At 38.5% G+C, this 21,886-nt stretch overlaps 1 protein-coding gene across 3 annotated transcripts in view; it reads left to right on the forward strand.

Annotated features, from left to right (window-relative positions):
- The window catches only part of SLC25A12 (solute carrier family 25 member 12), a 101,189-nt gene that overhangs the window by 17,465 nt on the left and 61,838 nt on the right, over positions 1-21,886 (forward strand). For 2 of the 3 annotated variants that reach the window (XM_055572232.1, XM_055572231.1), the window contains exons 3-4: positions 3,031-3,173; positions 18,922-19,037. In XM_055572232.1, coding sequence (XP_055428207.1) covers positions 3,031-3,173; positions 18,922-19,037 — 259 coding nt within the window. Of the gene's footprint in view, positions 1-3,030; positions 3,174-18,921; positions 19,038-21,886 lie in introns of those variants that run through there. The other variant, XM_055572233.1, reaches the window with a different exon arrangement.

Below are 21,886 nucleotides of genomic sequence, written 5' to 3' on the forward strand. Positions count from 1 at the left end.
GGTCGGAGGAGCCTGGTAGGTTGCAGTCCATGGGGTTGCTAAGAGTTGGACACGACTGAGTGACTTCACTTTCATGCATTGGAGAAGGAAATGGCAACCCACTCCAGTGTTCTCGCCTGGAGAATCCCAGGGACTGGGAAGCCTGGTGGGCTGCCGTCTCTGGGGTCGCACAGAGTCGGACACGACTGAAGCAACTTAGCAGCAGCAGCAGCAGCGGCTTGGTTTAGTCAGATTCCCAAATGAGGACATTTGAAATGCTTAACCAAAAGCAAACCAACAGTCCTTTGATCTTTTGATCCTTGTCTTTCCTAGAAGCAACCTCTTGTAACTTTTCTAGCTATTCATTTTTCATGAATAGAAGTATTTCTATACTTTATGAAAAGTAAAGTATAGAAATACTTCATATCTTTACTTTTCATAAAGTATAGAAATACTTCATATCTTTGTACTGCTGCTTCTAGACACTATTGACTTTCTCTTATAACAGCTGAAGTATTTTACTTCCTCTCCCATTCTTCTCCCCCCATGCTTATCATATTATAATTGTCATTATATTTATAATGTATATTTATAATTGTCATTAAATTAATATTTGGTATCTACATTATTATAACTCTAAATTGTTTATTTTCTGCCAAATCATGTAATGTTTTCTATTTTTATATGACAAAAACACTTGTTCATAATTTACTTTTTTATAGAGTTAAAAATTGCTTAACTTTTTGTTTATTTAGTGATTTGTGTACCTGTTACTGATCCCTTAACAAATATTTACTGAGTGCCTGCCATTGTGTCAGCTATTATTCTTGGTGCTTGGATACATCAGTGAACATACTAGGCAAAAATTCCTTCTTTTGTGATATTTACATGCCCCTTGCGAGATAGACAACAAACATAATAAGTAAAATACATAGTGTGGTAGTTGATAGGTGCCAAGGGGGAAAGCAGAACACCATCGGGGAATTGGGAATATAAATACAAGCCTGGGTGGCAATGCTAAATAGGGTGATAAAGGGTAAGTCTCATTGAGAAGATGACATTTGTGTAAAGATTTAGGCTCCTCCCAGGGTTATTTTCCACAAAGCCAAATGCCTCGAATAATCTGACATTGCAGTTTCCCTAGCGGCTTGCTCTCTTGGAGCCCTCCCTCTGCCAGCCAGGACTGGCACTCCAGAGACCTGCAGCACAAATGTTGTCCCGGGGTTTCCCTTGGCCACTTCACTGGGTTGGATCATCCTCCATCTTTCTATTACTTGGTTCATGCTGTCTTTTTGATGGGGCAAATTATCCCATAGCTTCCTGAGAAAGGGTACATAAAAGGGAGGAAAAGCATATTGAAAATATGGATATTCCAAAGTACTTTTAACCTACCCTTACAGTTGATTGAAAGTTTGGCTCGGTTTAGAATTCTTGGTTAGAAATCATTTCTCTTTGAATTTTCAGTGCCTTACTGCGTTGTCTTCAAGCTTTCAAAGTTTCTGTTGGGAAACATTGAGGCCCATGATTCATAATTGTTTACACATGACCTATTTTTTTTCCCTCTTGAAAACGTTTAAGATTTTTTCTTTATTCTGATGTTCTATAATTTTATGGTGATGAGTCAAGCCCTGCTATGGGTTTTTGTTCTGTTTTAATTGACTGTGCTTGGCACTTAGTGGTCCCTTGTATTTCTCAATTCTGGGAAATGTTCTGATGTTAGTACTTTGATAGTTGAGTGAAGTAGGTAAGTTAATCAACTGCAACCCATAGAGGAACGCCTTGGTTGTTCATGTTTGGTCACCAGTTCAGTCAGTTTAGTTCAGTCATGTCTGACTCTTGGCGACCCCATGGGCTGCAGCACGCCAGACTTCCCTGTCCATCACCAACTCCCAGAGCTTACTCAAACTCATGTCCATCAACTCAGTGATGCCATCCAACCATCTTATCCTCTGTCATCCCCTCCTCCTCCTGCCCTCCTTCTTTCCCAGCATCAGGGTCTTTTCCAATGAGTCAGCTCTTCACATCAAGTGGCCAAAGTATTGGAGTTTCAGCTTCAACATCAGTCCTTCCAATGAACACTCAGGACTGATCTCCTTTAGGATGGACTGATTGGATCTCCTTGCAGTCCAAGGGACTCTCAAGAGTCTACTCCAACACCACAGTTGAAAAGCATCAATTCTTTGGTGCTGAGCTTTCTTTACCATAGTACATAAAACCCTTACTATACATTGAGGTGTTTATTTAATAAGCAGGTATTATTATTATTTTATTCTCTAGAATTCTTGACATAAAAGGCAGAATTTTTTTGTTTCTTTTTCTAGCTCCTGGTACTTAGAAGGAATACCTGTGTTGGAAGGTCTTGTTTGTTATGCTGTTGTTCATTTCCCTTTTAAGGTTTGGCAGTTGTGTCTCCACACCCGTCTCTTGCCATCAAGAAGCCTCCAGAGGCTTTGAGGCTTTCTCACCTTGGTTGCCCTTTCACCTTTCTTTATCTTTCTCATATTTCTTTAAGTGTATATATACATACACACACACACACACACACACCATAAAATTCACCATTTTAAAGTGTCCAAGTCAGTGTTTGTTTTTTTTTTAGTTTATTTACAAAGTTGTGTGACTGTCACCACTGTCTAATTCCAGAGCATTTTTATCACCCCCAAAGAAACTCCCCCTACGTAAAGTGGCTAACTCCATTCCCCCCTCCTTCCAGTTCCTGGCAACTACTCCTGTACTTTTCTGATGCTATGAATTTGCCTCTTATGGACAGTTCATATAAATGAGGTCATGTGGTATGTGGTCTTTTGTGTGGTTTCTTTAAGTTAAAGTGTTTTCAAGGTTCATCCATATTGTAGCATGTATCGATACTTTGCTAATGTTCTGAACTCAGGCTCTGGGTGTCTGATTTTGGACTATCTAGAGAAAACTTCTGCATTTATTGTTACCTTGATTATGATACTGGCATTTAATTTACTTTTTCAGAAAACTTTTGCTGGGTACAAAAAGATACTGAACAATTTTAATTTTAAGTATACATTATTTACTTTTTAGTATGCCAGTACTGAGGTTGATGGAGAACATTACATGACTCCGGAAGACTTTGTCCAGCGCTATCTTGGACTATATAATGATCCAAATAGCAATCCGAAGATTGTGCAGCTCTTGGCAGGAGTAGCCGATCAAACCAAGGATGGGTAAGAACTTGTATGCTGTTCTTAAAAGCTAATGTTATTCAATATCATACTGAAAAAATGGGAAAACCATAAACTTACCCATGACCATTTAGAATTTTAATATTAATAAACCATATCTTTTCTTAGAAGTTTAAAAAAATTGTTATTTACTGCCATTATCAAGTATACTTGCATTTCTTTCTTTTTTTGGAAAAAAAATACATGCAAAGCTGTATTTTATGTTGAATAATCTGAGCAAAATGGTTTTCAGATGGCTAAGTTATCTTTTATTCACTCATTCAGTAAATATCGAGTACTTACTATGTTTTAGGCACGTTCTATGTACTAGAATTCCATCAGTGAATAAACCACAGAAAAACAATAAACAAAATTTAAAAGTAAACTATAATGTTAGGTGGTTATAACTGCTATAAGGAATAATAAGGAAGCATTTAGAGTGATACTTATTCATTTATCTGTCAGGTATTTATGAGACAGCCATCATTTGCCAGGCACTGTTGAACATTAGAAATATAAACAAAATGAGGTTCATGACCTTGAGAAGAAACTCATGGCTTAGTGAGAAAGGATGAGTAAACAAAGAGAAAAAGTAATACTTCGGGAATAAGGTGCTATGATAGAACCATATGAAATATACAAGGGACACCTAAGACAGCATAATTAAGTCTGTTTTGGGTGTTCAGGAGAGCATCCTAGAAGAAGTGATGCTTGAGTGAATCTGGCAAGACAAAAAGAATTTGCTGGTCAAAGAGTGAGAATTCCAGGAAAGGGAACAATTGGCATGAAACATCAAGGGGCAGGGAAACGCAGTTTTGAGGGTATTAGCCTACTGTGTCCCCTTTGCCTAGCAAAGCAATAAAGCTATTCTTTTCTACTTCACCTCCCCCCACAAAACCTATCAAGAGGCACCTGCATGTCTGTGTTGCCTCCACAGTGGGCAGGTTGTCAGAGTAATGGGGGCACAGCTGGGGACCTTGTGTGCTGAGCTTTGACTAGTATCCTATAGGCTTGTGACTCTCAGACTTGGAGGTATTTTTAGCCTGGCATTGTAGGCATGTGTGCAGTCACAGTCATTACGAAGTGCATCTTACTTGAGTGTCAGTTTACTCAAATCAAGGGGGAAGGGCATTTTTATATTAAAATCTAGTAGGACTGTATTAGGGAGGAAATGGAATATTTGTATTCTTTGCTTTGTGAGTTCTGAGCTAGAGCCCCGGGACTCCAAGGCTCTTTTTCTTGCCTGTAGAGGGAGGGGCTTGTGTGAAAAACTAGGCAAAATTAGTTTTAACTCTTTAAAATGTTTAGAAGGCTGTCGTAATACAGTGGAAGTGTTGGTTTCTAGGGTCTTTGAATCCAGGATTATTGTATTCATTTCTATTTTCTCACAGAATTTAGCACCGTGCATGAAATTTACTATGAATATTTTATATCTTGGAAAGGTTTTATATAATTCATCACTGACAGATATTGAGGAACTTGTATACATTTTGTGCCCAGTCTCTAGAAAAAGTCAAATTGGCTGCCAGGTAACTGTGGCCCATTCAAGTCCTTGGGTCTCTAGATAGCGATTAGACAGTGAGGCGTATAAAAATTAATCGTATTTACTCAGAATTCCTTCTTCAAATTTAGAAATTTTAATTATTGTCATTAACTTGGTCTGAGACTTGCCAGACATATCTTTTCAGACGCTTCCTCCATATCTTTTCAGATGCTTCCTTTTGTGACCATATGTTCTGATCCATTCCACTGGTGTATCTTATTTGAAGCTTCATGTGGTTCTGTCAGAAGCAGTTGTGTTGTTAAAGTGTGGTCAAGTGGAATTGAGTGTTTAAGTTGCCAGAGTAGAATCGATCAAAAATGGGTTTTGGCTAGTAAAGAATCTAATAATGTTGAATACTGTTTACTTAAAAAAAGCAAGCTGTTTCTTTTTTGAAAAGGTATATTTGTTCTATTTAAAATTTTAAAAACTGCTTACACTTCCTTTTTTTCCCCTCCCTCCTTAGAATAAGTCAGATCCAGATTGGGTAGGAAATTTGATTCATAAAGTTAGGTCATAAAAATTATAAACATATAGATTATTCCTAAAAGCAGAGAAAGGTAAAATTTTCTAGAAACCTCCCATCCGTGGATGGTCTTCATAGTTTCCTGAACTTACTGAAATATAATGCAAAAATGAATGATTTTGTATTTTCATTTTTCTGGGGAGAAATCACAGGTTTTTCAAAGGGTTTATGATTTCAGAAGGGTTAAATATCATTGTTAAAGTTTTTTTTTAAAATACTTTTAATTTAAGAAAATCAAAGGCATTGATGATGTTTAAACTTATTCCAAGTAGCCAGCCCTTCCTCATTTCACATTTAAGGAAAATGAACTCCAGAGAGATGGATTGGCTTGTCCAATAACACACGATTAATTCTCTTACTTTTTAGCTCATCTTCTTGTAATCATTTTAAAAAGCTATCTTTTCTCTATTGTTCCATTTTCTACTCCTTTAAGCAGGGCAGTGATGAAAGTTAGGATAGTTTAGTTGGTTTATCTTTTTTCCAACTCCAAGAGGTATTCCTTGATTCTGTTACAGTTGTTTGAGAACAAGTCCTGTAGGTATATAGGCTTCCTAGGCGGCACAGTGGTAAAGAATCTGCCTGCCCATGCAGGAGACGCAAGAGACATGGATTAGACCTCTGGGTTAGAAAGATCCCCTGGAGTAGGAAACGGCAACCCACTCCAGAATTCTTGCCTAGAAAATTCTGTGGACAGTGGACTACACAGTCCATGGCATTGCAAAGAGTTGGACATGAACAAGCACAGCATGGCCTATATAGGTATGTAACTTGACAAGAATCACATAATACTGTTTATAATTACTCCAGACCAAATCTGAATTAATAGAACTAGTATAAACAAGTTTGAGTGATTTACTTAAGTGTATGAGAAAAGCAGGTTTCTGTTCAGTCGCTCAGTAATGTCTGACTCTGCGACTGCATGAATCGCAGCACGCCAGGCCTCCCTGTCCATCACCAACTCTCAGAGTTCACTCAAACTCACGTCCATCGAGTCAGTGATGCCATCCAGCCATCTCATCTTCTGTCCTCCCCTTCTCCTCCTGCCCCCAATCCCTCCCAGCATCAGAGTCTTTTCCAATGAGTCAACTCTTCGCATGAAGTGGCCAAAGTACTGGAGTTTCAGCTTTAGCATCATTCCTTCCAAAGAACACCCAGGGCTGATCTCCTTTAGAATGGACTGGTTGGATTTCCTTGCAGTCCAAGGGACTCTCAAGAATCTTCTCCAACACCACAGTTCAAAAGCATCAAAGCAGGTTTAGGGGTGGTTAATACTGTGTCCCTTTTGTGTTCTATCCTTGCCTGCCCTCCCTTGTTTTCTTAGCATGTTAACTGCTCCCCTTCTCTTCTCCTGGCTCCCTTTCCTCTAATAAATAGTAAAGTATGCAAGAGTGTTTTGATACAGGTGCTTGCTATGGACAGCCATGTATTTTTTTAATTGCTTTTTGTTTTCTAAGTATTTCATTTGGCTGTGCCACAGGGCATATGAGATCTTAGTTCTCTGAACAGGGATCAAACCCGGGCCCCTCAAATTGGAAGCTCGGAGTCTTAACCACTGAACTGCCAGGGAAGTCCCTGGAGAGCCATGGAGAAACAACATTGTATAAATAGCATGATAGGTTGTCTAAAAGTAAAAGCCATTCAGTTCAATTCAGTCGCTCAGTTGTGTCTGACACTTCCTGACCCCATGGACCACAGCACGCCAGGTCTCCCTGTCCATCACCAACTTCCAGAGTTTACTCAAACTCATCTCCACTGAGTCAGTGATGCCACCCAACCATCTCATCCTCTCTCATCCCCTTCTCCTGCCCCAATCCCTCCCAGCATGAGGGTCTTTTCCAATGAGTCAACACTTCGCATGAGGTGGCCAAAGTACTGGAGTTTCAGCTTCAGCATCAGTCCTTCCAGTGAACACCCAGGACTGATCTCCTTTAGGATAGACTGGTTGGATCTCCTTGCAGTCCTAGGGACTCTCAAGAGTCTTCTCCAACACCACAGTTCAAAAGCATCAATTCTTCAGCATTCAGCTTTCTTTGTAGTCCAACTCTCACATCCATACATGGCTACTGGAAAAACCATAGCCTTGACTAGACGGACCTTTGTTGGCAAAGTAATGTCTCTGCTTTTTAATATGCTGTCTGGGTTGGTCATAGCTTTCTTTCCAAGGAGTAAGCATCTTTTACTTTCATGGCTGCAGTCACCATTTGCAGTGATTTTGGAGCTCCCAAAAATAAAATTTGTCACTGTTTCCCCATCTATTTGCCTTGAAGTGATAGGACTGGATGCCATGATCTTAGTTTTCTGAATGTTGAGCTTTAAGCCAACTTTTTTCACTTTCCTCTTTCACTTTCATCAAGAGGCTCCTTAGTTCTTCAGTTTCTGCCATAAGGGTGGTGTCATCTGCATATCTGAGGTTATGCATATTTCTCCCAGCAGTCTTGATTCCAGCTTGTGCTTCATACAGCCCAGCGTTTCTCATGATGTACTCTGCATATAAGTTAAACAAGCAGGGTGACAATATACAGCCTTGATGTACTCCTTTTCCTGTTTGGAACCAGTCTGTTGTTCCATGTCCATTTTTAACTGTTGCTTCCTGACCTGCGTACAGATTTCTGAAGAGGCAGGTCAAGTGGTCTGGTATTCCCATCCCTTGAAGAATTTCCACAGTTTATTGTGATCCACATAGTCAAAGGCTTTGGCATAGTCAATAAAGCAGAAATAGATGTTTTTCTGGAACTCTCTTGCTTTTCGATGATCCAACAGATATTGACAACTTGATCTCTGGTTCCTCTGCCTTTTCTAAATCCAGCTTGAACAACTGGAAGTTCACAGTTCACATGTTGTTGAAGCCTGGCTTGGGGAATTGTGAGCATTACTTTACTAGCGTGTGAGATGAGTGCAATTGTGCGATAGTTTGAGCATTCTTTGGCATTGCCTTTCTTTGGGATTGGAATGAAAACTGACCCTTTCCAGTCCTGTGGCCACTGCTGAGTTTTCCAAAATTTCCATCAACAGAGGAATGGATAAAGAAAATGCAGTAGAATATTACTCAGCTATTAAAGAGAATGAATGCTATTGCAGCATCATGGCGGAACCTAGAAATTGTCATGCTGCGTCAAATAAGTCAGACAGAGGAGGAGAAATATTGTATGACATCATTTATATGTGGAATCTAAAAAGAAATGATACCAATGAACTTACAAAACAGAAAGAATGGATACATGTATATGCATTTGAAGTGTGCAACCTGTGAGAACTCCAAAATTAAAACTCGCTGCTGAACAACTGTTGACAGGAGAATGTGGGAGCCCACCAAAAAAATGTACCCCACATCCAAGGGCAAAGGAGAAGCCCCAGCAAGTCAGTGAGGGGCGAAATCATTTTTAGAATCAAACCCCACACCTGCCAGAGACGCTCGGAGGGCTCAAACAAAACCTGTGCACACCAGAGACTCCACAGAGAGTGAGCCAGACCTGTCTTTGAGTGTTTGAGTGTCTCCTGTGGAGGGACAGATCAGCAGTGGCCTGCTGCAGGCGGTCTGTGCAGCAGTCCTGGGTATGGCATAAGCCCTCTTGGAGGAGGTCACCATTAACCCCACCATAGAGCCGCTAGAACTTACACAAGACTGGGGAAATAGACTCTTGGAGGGCACAAACAAAAACTTGTGCATACCAGGACCCAGGAGAAAGGAGCAGTGACCCCACAAGAGACTGACTCAGACTTGCCATGTGTGTCCAGGAGTCTCCGTGGGTTGATGGTGGCCTGGTGCAGGGTTGGGGGCACTGAGTGTGACTGTGCATGCATGGGCCCTTTTGAAGGAGATAGCCATTATCTTCATTACAGATTCAGTTACAATTCAGTCGCTCAGTTGGGTCTGACTTTGCGACCCCATGGAGTGCAGCACGCCAGGCCTCCCTGTCCATTGAGGGAGCTTACTCAAACTCATGTCCATCGAGTTGGTGATGGATCATCTCATCCTCTGTCGTCTCCTTCTCCTCCTGCCTTCAATCTTCCCCAGAATCAAGGTCTTTTCCAATGAGTCAGTTCTTCTCATCATGTGGCCGAAGTATTGGAGCTTCAGCATCAGTCCTTCCAATGAATATTCAAGACTGATTTCCTTTAGGATTGACTGGTTGGATCTCCTTGCTGTCCAAGGGACTCTCAAGAGTCTTCTCCAACACCACAGTTCAAAAGCATCAATTCTTCAGCGCTCTGCTTTCTTTATAGTCCAACTCTCACATCCGTACATGACTACTGGAAAAACCATAGCTTTTACTAGATGGAGCTTTGCTGGCAAAGTAGTGTCTCTGCTTTTTAATATGCTGTCTAGGTTGGTCACGTGGACTACAGCCTTGTCTAATTCAATGAAACCATGAGCTGTGCAGTGTAGGGCCCCCCAAGGTCATGGTGGAGAGTTCTGACAAAATATGGTCCACTGGAAAAGGGAATGGCAAACCACTTCAGTATTCTTACCTTGAGAACCCCATGAACAGTATGAAAAGGCAAAAAGATAGGACACTGAAAGATGAACTCCCCAGGTCGGTAGGTGCCCAGTATGCTACTGGAGATCAGTGGAGAAATAACTCCAGAAAGAATGAAGAGATGGAGTCAAAGCAAAAACAACACACAGTTGTGGACGTGACTGGTGATGGAAGTAAAGTCCGATGCTGTAAAGAGCAATATTGCATAGGAACCTGGAATGTTAGGTCCATGAATCAAGGTAAATTGGAAGTGTCAAACACGAGATGGCAAGAGTGAACATCGACATTTTAGGAATCAGTGAACTAAAATGGACTGGAATGGGTGAATTTAACTCAGATGACTATTATATCTACTACTGTGGGCAACAATCCCTTAGAAGAAATGGAGTAGCCCTCATAGTCAACAAAAGAGTCCAAAATGAAGTACTTGGATGCAATCTCAAAAACAACAGAATTATATCTGTTCGTTTCTAAGGCAAACCATTCAATATCACAGTAATCCAAGTCTATGCCCCAACCAGTAATGCTGAAGAAGCTGAAGTTGACCAGTTCTATGAAGGCCTACAAGACCTTCTAGAACTAACACCCAAAAAAGATGTCCTTTTCATTATAGGGGACTGGAATGCAAAAGTAGGAAGTCAAGAGATACCTGGAGTAACAGGCAGATTTGGTCTTGGAGTACAGAACAAAGCAGGGCAAAGGCTAATAGAGTTTTGCCAAGAGAACGCACTGGTCATAGCAAACACACTCTTCCAACAACACAAGAGAAGACTGTACACATGGACATCACCAGATGGTTAATACCGAAATCAGACTGATACATTCTTTGCAGCCAAAGATGGAGAAGCTCTATACAGTCAGCAAAAACAAGACCAGGAGCTGACTGTGGCTCAGATCATGAACTCCTTATTGCCAAATTCAGACTGAAATTGAAGAAAGTAGGGAAAACCACTAGACCATTCAGGTATGACCTAAATCAAATCCCTTATGATTATACAGTAGAAATGAGAAATAGATTCAAGGGATTAGATCTGATAGAGTGCCTGAAGAACTACTGATGTAGGTTCATGACATTGTATAGGAGGCAGTATCAAGACCATCCCCAAGAAAAAGAAATGCAAAAAGGCAAAATGGTTGTCTGAGGAGCCCTTACAAATAGCTGAGAAAAGAAAAAAGGCAAAAGAGAAAAGGAAAGATATACCCATTTGAATGCAGAGTTCCAAAGAATAGCAAGGAGAGATAAGGAGGCCTTCCTCAGTGATCAATGCAAAGAAATAGAGGAAAACAGTTGAATGGGAAAGTCTAGAGATCTCTTCAAGAAAATTAGAGATACCAAGGGACCATTTCATGCAAAGATGGGCTCGATAAAGGACAGAAATGGTATGGACCTAACAGAAGCAGAAGATATTAAGAAGAGGTGGCAAGAATACACAGAAGAACTGTACAAAAAAGATCTTCACGACCCAGATAATCACGATGATGTGATCACTCATCTAGAGCCAGACATCCTGGAATGTGAAGTCAAGTGGGCCTTAGGAAGCACCACTATGAACAAAGCTAGTGGAGGTGATGAAATTCCAGTTGAGATATTTCAACTCCTAAAAGATGATGCTGTGAAAGTGCTGCCCTCAATATGCCAGCAAATTTGGAAAACTCATCAGTGGCCACAGTACTGGAAAAGGTCAGTTTTCATTCCAGTCCCAAAAAGAGGCAATGCCAAAGAATGTTCAAACTACTGCACAATTGCACTTATCTCACACGCCTCAAAATTCTCCAAGCCAGGCTTCAACCGTACATGAACCATGAACTTCCAAATGTTCAAGCTGGGTTTACAAAAGGCAGAGGAACCAGAGATCAAATTGCGAACATCTGTTGGATCATAGAAAAAGCAAGAGAGTTCCAGAAAAACATCTACTTCTGCTTATTGACTATGCCAAAGCCTTTGACTGTGTGGATCATGAACATCTTGGAAAATTCTTCAAGGGATGGAAATACCAGACCACCTGACCTGCCTCTTGAGAAGTCTGTATGCAGGTCAGGAAGCAACAGTTAGAACTGGACATGGGACAACAGATTGGTTCCAAATCGGGAAAGGAGTACGTCAAGGCTGTATATTGTCATCCTGCTTATTTAACTTATAGGTAGAGTACATCATGAGAAATACCAGTCTGGATGAAGCACAAGCAGGAATCAAGATTTCTGAGCGAAATATCCATAACCTCAGATATGCAGATGACACCACCCTTATGGCAGAAACTAAAGAAGAACTAAAGAGCTTCTTGATGAAAGTGAAAGAGGAGACTGAAAAAGTTGGCTTAAAGCTCAACATTCAGAAAACTAAGATCATGGCATCTGATCCCATCACTTCATGGCAAATAGATGGGGAAACAATGGAAACAGTGAGAGACTGTGTTTTTTTTTGCAGTTCCAAAATCACTGCAAATGGTGATTGCAGCCATGAAATTAAAAGACACTTGCTCCTTGGAAGAAAAGCTATGACCAACCTAGACAACATATTAAAAAGCAGAAACGTTACTTTGCCAACAAACGTCCATCTAGTAAAGCTATGGTTTTTCCAGTAGTCATGTATGGATGTGAGAGTTGGACTACAAAGAAAGCTGAGCGCCAAAGAATTGATGCTTTTGAACTGTGGTGTTGAAGACTGATAGAGTCCCTTGGATTGCAAGGAGAGCCAACCAGTCCATCCTAAAGGAAATGAGTCCTGAATATTCATTGGAGGGACTGATGTTGAAGCAGAAACTCCAGTACTTTGGCCACCTGATGTGAAGAGCTGACTCATTTGAAAAGACCCTGATGCTGGGAAAGGTTGAAGGTGGGAGGAAAAGGGGACGACAGAGGATGAGCTGGTCCATCACCATCTCAATGGACATAAATTTGAGTAAGCTCCGGAAGTTGGGGATGGACAGGGAAGCCTGGCATGCTGCAGTCCATGTAGTCACAAAAGTCAGACATGACTGAGTGACTGAACTGGACAGAAGCACATTCACATTCATTTCTTCACCAGTATTCAGCTCCAGAACTTTTTCATTTTCCCATACTGAAACTCCACAGTCATTAAACAAGTCCCCATTCTCTCCCAGTACCCAGTTCCAGGTAACCACTATTCTATTTTCTGTCTTTATGAATTTGTTCTAAGTACTTCATATCAGTGAAATAATATAATATTTTTCCTCTTGCATTTGGCTTATTTCACTTTGCATGGTGAAGTGATTCATTCGTGTTATAGCATGTATCAGAATTTCATTCGTTTTTAAGGCTGAATAGTACGAAGTGATTTATTTTGAGTTTGCTGATGCTTTTGTGTTTCTTTATTGACTTTCTTCAAATAAATCACCCTGTATAACAAAGGTAACTGAGTATTAAGGTTTGGCTCAGTATCCTCCAAATGCCTTCTTATAATAATATTCTACTTGCTAGAGATAGCGGATACCCTTTGTATTTTTCAGCTATAACTTTAAATTTGGGGTTGGGGGACAGGATGGTGTATACTGGATTGATTGAAGGTAGGAGTTGAGTCTTCACCGTGGCTCACTGAGTTGCTGAATGTCTTTGTACAAATCAGTTCTTTGCATTTTCTAAGGGTCCTTCCAACTCTAAATTGCATAAATATATGATTTGCCTTTCTGAATATACTAGTAGATAATAATGTAGATATTTAATAAAGTTCATAGAATGTGTGTATATTTTTTCTCCCTGTGCTTTTTTGTTGTATTAATTTAACTATTTTATTTTTTAACTTGTATTTTACATTGGAGTATATAATTGATCAACAATGTTGTGTCAGTTTCAAGTGTATAGCAACGTGATTCACTTATGCATATATATGCATCTATTCTTTTTCAAATTCTTTTTCCATTTAGGTTAATATAGAACTTTTTTTTATAAAATTGAAATGTAGTTGGTTTCCAGTGTTGTGCCAATCTCTGCCATACAGCAGAATGACTCACGTATATACCTGTATGCATTCTTTTTTTCAGTTTTCTTTTCCTTTATGGTTTATCACAGAATATAGTTCCTGTGCTATACATGAGGTCCTTGTCATTTGTCCATTCTAAATGTAATAGTTTGCCTCTACCAACCCCAGACTCCCAGTTCATCCCTTTCCCGCCCCACCTCCCCTTTGGCAACCACAAGTCTGTTCTCTGTGTCTATGAGTCTTTCTGTTTTGTTGATATGTTCATTTGTGACGTACTTTAGATTCCACGTGTAAGTGATACCACCGTGACTCCTAAAAAGCAAATGATTGGTTTGCCAGCCGACCATTTATGACCTTTGCTAGTTAAGGAAAAACCCTTTGACCTCTTCTCATAAATACAGAAAGTTTTACTACTGAACATGAAATATGTTTAAAATCTAATATTCTGTATTTCAGGGTAATTGTATTTTTAGGTCTATTTGCTGAGACTTGGCGTGTTTTGGAAAAATCAAGATGCTATGCGTTGTTCTTCCCCCTATAATCAGCCTAGCGACTTTTCATTTTTATTTTAAAAGTTAATGTTATGAGCAGAAGAAATAGTGCTAATTCTTCATTATAAATATAAAAATTTCAAATGTTTCTAAATTTCATAATATAGAAAGTGACAACCTACTCTAACTGGTTCCCTAGATCACTATTGTATTTGTGTTATACATTCTCATTGATCTTGAGTTTTGTTCAGAACTTAGAACCACAAATTGCTCATTGCTTTGTAGGAGTGTGTGGATATAGTCATGATGATACCACTGTTTTTACTACCTGAAAATTTGTGTACTGATAATAATACTTTATAGAGTTTTACTATATTTTTTAGTAATGCATATGATGTGTTATATGACATGTAGCTTGATAAACAGTTTTTAATTGGCTTGTTCCTCCCAGGATTCTTGAGCATGAGCACAGTGAGGGCATAGTCTCCAGTGCCCTGAATACTACCGCCACAGAGCCATTCTTTTCCCTCAATAAAGGGCAAAGTCATAGAGTATATTGGGCTTCCCAGGTGGTTCAGTGGTAAGAAATCTGCCTGTCAAGCAGGAGACTCAGATTCGATCCCTGTGTTGGGAAGATCCCCTGGAGGAGAAAGTGGCAACCCACTCCTGTATTCTTGCCTAGAGTATCCCATGGACAGGGGAGCCTGGCAGGCTACAGTCCACGTGGTCGCAAAAGAGTTGGACATAACTTAGCAACTAAATAGCAGCAGCATTGCTTTTGGATATAATGTAATTTGTGTAATTTAAACATACTTCAAAATGTTTTAAGTAATAAAAATGTAACTTTGAATGTGTAATGTGACTTAGATGAGTGAGGGCATAAAATGAAATGTGAAATATAGTCATTTTCTTAAAAATGTGTTGGAAAACATGTCTCTAAAAAGTCATATATCCTAAATTGAGTTTCTTCAAGAATATTTGAGTTCCTGCCCTGAATCAAGCCTGTGCTCTGACAAGCCTACTTTCTGACAGGGAATTAAATTTGAAATAATGAGTTACATAATTACTTTAAGAGGAATTTTGTGAGGGGCACAGAACAAATGCTGTAAGGATGTGAAGTCATCTGGGGACTTTAAGATGATTCTCTTGAGGAAATGATATTTGAAATGAGCCATGTAAAGATTGTGCGTGTGGGTGTGTGTGCTGAGTTGACTTTTTGCAGTCCCAAGGACTGTAGCCCACCAGGCTCCTCTGTCCATGGGATTTCCCAGGCAAAATTACTGCAGTGGCTTGCCATTTCCTTCTCCAGGGGTCTTCTCGACAGAGGAATTGAACCTGCATTAGCAGGCGGATTTTTTTTTTTTTCTTTTTTTTTTTTTTACTGCTGAGCCATAAGGGAAGCCCAAATGCTCTGTAAAATCATTGAAGGCTCTTTCCCACTTTTTGATTTGGTTGTTTGTTTTTCTTGGCATTCAGTTGTATGAACTGCTTATATATTTTGGAAATCAATCCTTTGTTAGTTGTTTCATTGCTATTATTTTCTCCCATGCTGAGGATTGCTTTTTCACCTTGCTTATAGTTTCCTTTGCTGTGCAAAAGCTTTTAGGTTTAATCAGGTCCCACTTGTTTACTTTTATTTCCATTACTCTAGGAGGTGGGTCATAGAGGCTCTTGCTTGGATTTATGTTGAGTGTTCTGCCTATATTTTCCTCTAAGAATTTTATAGTTTCTGGTCTTACATTTAGGTATTTAATCCATTTTGAGTTTATCTTTGTGTATGGTGTTAGGAAGTGTTCTAATTTCATTCTTTTACATGTAATTGTCCAATTTTCCCAGCACCATTTATTAAAGAGGCTGTCTTTGCCCCATTGTATATTCTTGCCTCCTTTGTCAAAAATAAGGTACCCATTTTCTATCTTGTTCCATTGGTCTATATTTCTGTTTTTGTGCCAGTACCATACTGTCTTGATGACTGTAGCTTTGTAGTATAATCTGAAGTCAGGAAGGTTGATTCCTCCAGCTCCATTCTTCTTTCTCAGGACTGCTGTGGCTATTCGGGGTCTTTTGTGTTTCCATATGAATTGTGAAATTTTTTGTTCTAGTTCTGTGAAAAATGCCATTGGTAGTTTGATAGAGATTGAGTTGAATCTCTAGATTGCCTTTGGTAGTATAGTCATTTTCCCAGTCAAAAAGTGGGGGAAAGACTTAAACAGACATTTCTCCAAAGAAGATGTACAGATGGGTAACAAACACATGAAAAGATGCTCAAACATTGCTCATTATTAGAGAAATGCAAATCAAAACTACAATGAGGTATCACCTCAGGCTGGTCAGAACGGCCATCATCAAAAAGTCTACAAACAATAAATGCTGGAGAGGGTATGGAGAAAAGAGAATGCTCTTGCACTGTTGGTGGAAATGTAAATTGAGACAGCCACTATGGAAGACAGTATGGAGATTCCTTTAAAAAACTAGGAATAAAGCCACCATATGACCCAGCATTCCCACTTCTAGGCATTATACCCTCAGGAAAACAAAATTGAAAAAGACACGTTTCCCATTGTTTATTGCAGCACTATTTACAAAGCTAGAACATGGAAGCAACCTAGATGTCCATTGACAGATGAATGGATAAAGAAGTTGTGGTATATATACACAATGGAATATTATTGAGCCATAAAAAAGAATGCATTTGAGTCAGTTCTGATGAGGTGGATGAACCTAGAACCTATTATACAGAGTGAAATGAGTGAGAAAGAGAAAGGTAAATATCGTATTCTAACACATATATACACAATCTAGAAAAATGGTACTGAAGAATATATTTACAGGGCAGCAATGGAGAAACAGACATAGAGAATAGACTTAAGGACATGGGAGAGGGGAGGACAGGGTGAGATGTATGGAAAGAGTTTCATGGAAACTTACATTACCATATGTAAGATAGATAGCCAATGGGAATTTGCTGTATGGCTCAGGAAACTCAAACAGGGGCTCTGTATCAGTCTAGAGGGATGGGATGGGGCAGGAGATGGGAGGGAGGTTCAACAGGGAGGGGATATATGTATACCTATGGCTGATTCATGTTGAGGTTTGAATGAAAACAGCAAAATTCTGTAAAGCAGTGATCCTTCAGTAAAAAAATAAATTAGAAAAAAAATCACTGAAGGCTAGTTCAGTGTAGTTTTGGCCACTGGCTAGTTTCACAGCCGTTAGTATTATAGGATGAATAAGCTTTGGTTTTCCTTTTTGTTTTGAACTTTCCTTTAAAGTTTTTATTAGTGACATTTCAAATATATAAAACAAAAAGTAGTGTAATAAATTCAATATACTCATCACCCACTTTTTTTTTAGGTTAATTTGTGCTTTTATTTGCCAGCATAGTTAAACTACAGTGGTCTACAAACTCTTCTGATCTAAAAAGTAGATTTCACAACACTATGCACAAGTGTACATACATATATAATATATGTATGTAAAAGTGAAACAAAACTTTGTCAAAATTATCCACCTAGAGTATTCTAAGACTTTTTTTTAACCAAGGATGAACTGCGCTGATGCATGTAATCACCCCAGTTCATGTTAGAGTTCACTTTAATAGTGACTACACCTTTTTTTTAAATACACCTACTTTTAATAATTGTGAAGATAATTACTAAGTTTGTTTTACTTATATCTCCACCTATTCCTCTATCCCCTAGATTATTTTGAAGCAAATTCCAGGTGACTTATTTCATCTGTAAATATCTCAATGTATATTTCTACGAGATAAGAAAAATTACCAAAAACAAATCTCAAAGATGTTGATGTCTCAGTATTATCAAGCATTTGTGTTATATCAGTATTTTCATTTCCTGATTTTCTTATAAACTAAAAAAAAATTTTTTTTACTTTGTTTTAATCAGAATCCAAATAAGATCTGTATCTTTGTAATTAATTGCTGTATCTTTTAGGTCTTTAATTAGGTTCTCTTCCATATCTTCTTTAAAATTTTTTTTTTCCAACTCCAAAATGTTTACTTCTAATTTCCCACAATCTACATTTTTGCTGATTGTGTTTCTGTCGTAATGTTTAATTTAACATTTTTCTTTGTCCTTTATATTTTTTCTGCAAATTGTTGATTACATCTAAAACATTGGTTCTCAATGTGCTAGGTATTGTTGGCGTCTAGTGGGTAGAGGTCAGTGATGTTGCTCAACATGATACAATGCATAGGAGGCCCCCACAGCAGAGTTATTCAGCTTCAAATGTCACTGTTGAGTGCAGAGGTTTAGAAACTCTGATCTATTAGAGACTTGGTCAGATTCAGTTTCAATTATTTTTCATCCAGTCTCTTTCTTTCTGTGATATTTAGGGACTGTTGATTATTATTTAGATCCATTAATGTGTTAAGAGTTTACCAAAAGGTAATATTCTATCATGGGCTTCCCTGGTGGTTCAGTGGTAAAGAATCCAGCTGCCAGTGCAGGAGACGCAGGTTCAGTCCCTGACTCAGCAAGATTCCCTGGGGAGGGAAATGGCAACCCACTCCAGTATGCTTACCTGAAAAAGTCTATGGACAGAGGAGCCTGGTGGGCTGCAATCCATGGAGTCACAAGAGTTGGACACGGCTTAGCAACTACACCACCACCAACCAATATTCTATCATTCCTTCTTTCTTTATTATCTGGAATTCCACTACAGAGAAACTTCCCTTCATCAGTTATTTGGTTACCCTGAGCTATAGTTCATACTGCAAAGGCAGGTTACCAGCTGATGATATTTTATATTTTATTCCAGGTTGATCTCCTATCAAGAGTTTTTGGCATTTGAATCTGTATTATGTGCTCCAGATTCCATGTTCATAGTGGCTTTCCAATTGTTTGACAAGAGTGGAAATGGAGAGGTGACATTTGGTAAGAAAAAAAAAAGATTATATAGTTAAGTGAAGTTAGTGAGGCTGGTCCAATCTTAAATTGCTAAATTTAGTAACTGCATACAGTTTGCTGCTTATTTAAGAGCTAGTCAGAAAATGAAGTTTTAATTTCCTAAAAGAATTTATGTAGATAAAATTAAAATGGTTTTATTTTCTTTAAATCATTAAACTATTGCCAAAAAAAAATTGAGGAAGGTAGGAATGTTGTTGCTTCAACTCATTGCCTCTCTGACACTTTCATATTCCTAAAGTTGGTGGTATAAAATTACCTTGTTCTGGGCCAGCCTGGGATAGATTTTTTATGAAACAGACTGAACAACATGGAGTAATCATCTCGTTCTTTAAGGGGTTTCAGGGTAGAGAATTCAGAGCTTCTCTGGAGCCTCTTTGGAAAATTGCTTCGGTGTCATTTTAACGCCCAAGAATGGAACTGAAGGAGTTAAGGCAGGAATAGTTAGCATTCTCTGAAGCCCCATTTAAAATTTTTGATTTTAGAAAAGAAGGCTAGAATATTAAAGTTGCCTTCTGAATTGGGTGTAGAAATCCATTTAAATCATTTGGTAGGCACATCATTGAGCACACTGTGGATGTCTCAAAAGTGTACAAACTAGGGTTTCTATATATAGCTATATATTAGTTTTTTAAAAGAGGCTTACTTCCAGGAATTAGTATGTGCTTAGTAAAAGTATCAGCTAATTTTTCTTGCAGTAGGCTTTTCAATTAAAAAGTAGTGTTTTGAAAGACCTAGAGCACTCCTCCCTTTTTTTTTTAATATTTGAATTTTTTTTCATTGTGGTAAACAGTACCTAACACTAACCTTAGCATCTTAACCTAAGCGTACAGTTCAGTAGTGTTGAGTATATTCACACTGTCATGAAACACATCTCCAGAACTTTTTCATCTTGTAAAACTGAACTTGAGGCCGTTCAGCGGTGTACAGTGTGAATTGGCATCAGTTTGTGGTAGAGAGACTCCTGAAAATCCGGCTTCCCCTGAGCCACGGTGCTAAATACTTATTCACTGTAGTGTTTGTTAGAAAACAAACATTCTCTTGTTAAACCCAAAGGGAAAAGTATCACTGCTGTGGTGAGAATGGTGAGAAAGTACAGGCATTGGAAAGGGCTAGTCTTGCTTTTGCTGTCACCTTTGTGGGCATATGTTCTAGCATGGCATTAATTGATTTCTTCTGCCCACTGACCCAGTTGTCTTCTGTGTAAGAACATTTTCCCAAATAAATACCTACGCAGAGCTCTTCAGGTTTCTGCGTTTATCTTGGCATTCTCTCTTTGGAGCAAGCCCTGGCCTTTTCTGCCTCCTAAAGAATGTTGACTTTCCTCAGAAAAGCCTAGATTTTATAGTTTAAAACATAAAAGCTTTATCATCTCATCATTCAGCATTAACTTTGTACTTCTAAGAATGCTGCATTTTCTATTTTCAATAGTTATCACACATGTTCGTATGCCTTACTTCTAAATATGGTGCACAGATGCTTGGGAAATCACTTGATACAAATATCTGTATTAATGACAGGATGCCCATACTTCTATCCTGTGTTCTTGCTTAAAAATTAGATTTCCCAAAGCCAAATTCTAACTTACTTTGTCCCTTTTACCTTGGTATTATGATTCTTTGATTGCCTTTTCCAATTTCTATTTTAAAAAAATAAGTCAGTCAAATCAGTTTATTCAACAGACTAACAATAGAGACTCATGCCATTGTTGATTAGTGGATTAAGATGTGTAGGAAGTAGCTGAATGGTTTATACACACCATATCATTTCATGCAAATGAAAGCTTATAGTTATTAGACTCCAGCTTTAGCATTTTATAGATCTTTTGTTTTTCCCATCATACTGATTTATGAGTTAAGACTTCAAGAAAATGCAAATAGAATTAAAAGCAAAATGTATCAGTTTTAGTTTTTATAGCACCTGGTATAAACAGAACATGTAATTCCTCCAGATCCTTCATTTTACTGCTCCATATTAGAGTTGGGAAAATTCTTACAGAATAAGATGAATTTGAACTACCTTTTGATGTTGTTCCTGTGATCCCTGGCCAACTGGATGGTTCTCTTGATGGTGTTCACCTAAATCCTGGGGACCTGGACCATTCCCTTCCCTAATGTTGAGGATTCATTTTTAGACAAACCTTCTTAACTATAATGAAAATAATCGTAAGGAAGGAGAGAAGAAAGCACTGAAACTGTTACAAATGCCATTTAACAAGATTTCTAAGGCCCACTTAGTTCAGGCTGTATTCGACTACAGAATTCAGCATAAGGAAATAATTAACCTGGAGTTAATTTTAATAGAATTTTGGATCTGTGATAAAGGTCCGTTTTCATGTTTGTACTCACTTAATAAAAAGAATTATGCTTATCTCTTTACAGATGTATGTTTAGGTAAAAAGAAAATTTAGATCCATTCTGACTCAGTCCTTTTCACCTGATGGACTTATGTTTTCTAGTTTGGAGCTTATTTAAAGTATAGTTTTTCTCTTGTGCACATCAGGAGAGAAAGCCAGGAGAGAATATTGGATGCAAAATATAATGGAATAGGGAAAAACTATTATGCCATCAGTATTATCTCTATCTCATGGACTCTGATGATTTATGTGTACATCTATATATATTGTTCTCATCTATGCTTTTGTTTTTTTAGATATGGCTTTTATACACATCAAATTGTGTACTTAAATTGTATACATCTTTGCAAGTATTTATATATATAGCAGTACTGAATAACATTTACTTGAATGCTGGGCAAGTTTTTTTTTTAAAGATGCCTTTGCTGTAGGGGAGAGGACTTAGATCAAGATGTTGATAATC

The sequence above is a fragment of the Bubalus kerabau genome, chromosome 3, assembly GCF_029407905.1.
Source record: "Bubalus kerabau isolate K-KA32 ecotype Philippines breed swamp buffalo chromosome 3, PCC_UOA_SB_1v2, whole genome shotgun sequence".
NCBI lineage: Eukaryota > Metazoa > Chordata > Mammalia > Artiodactyla > Bovidae > Bubalus > Bubalus kerabau.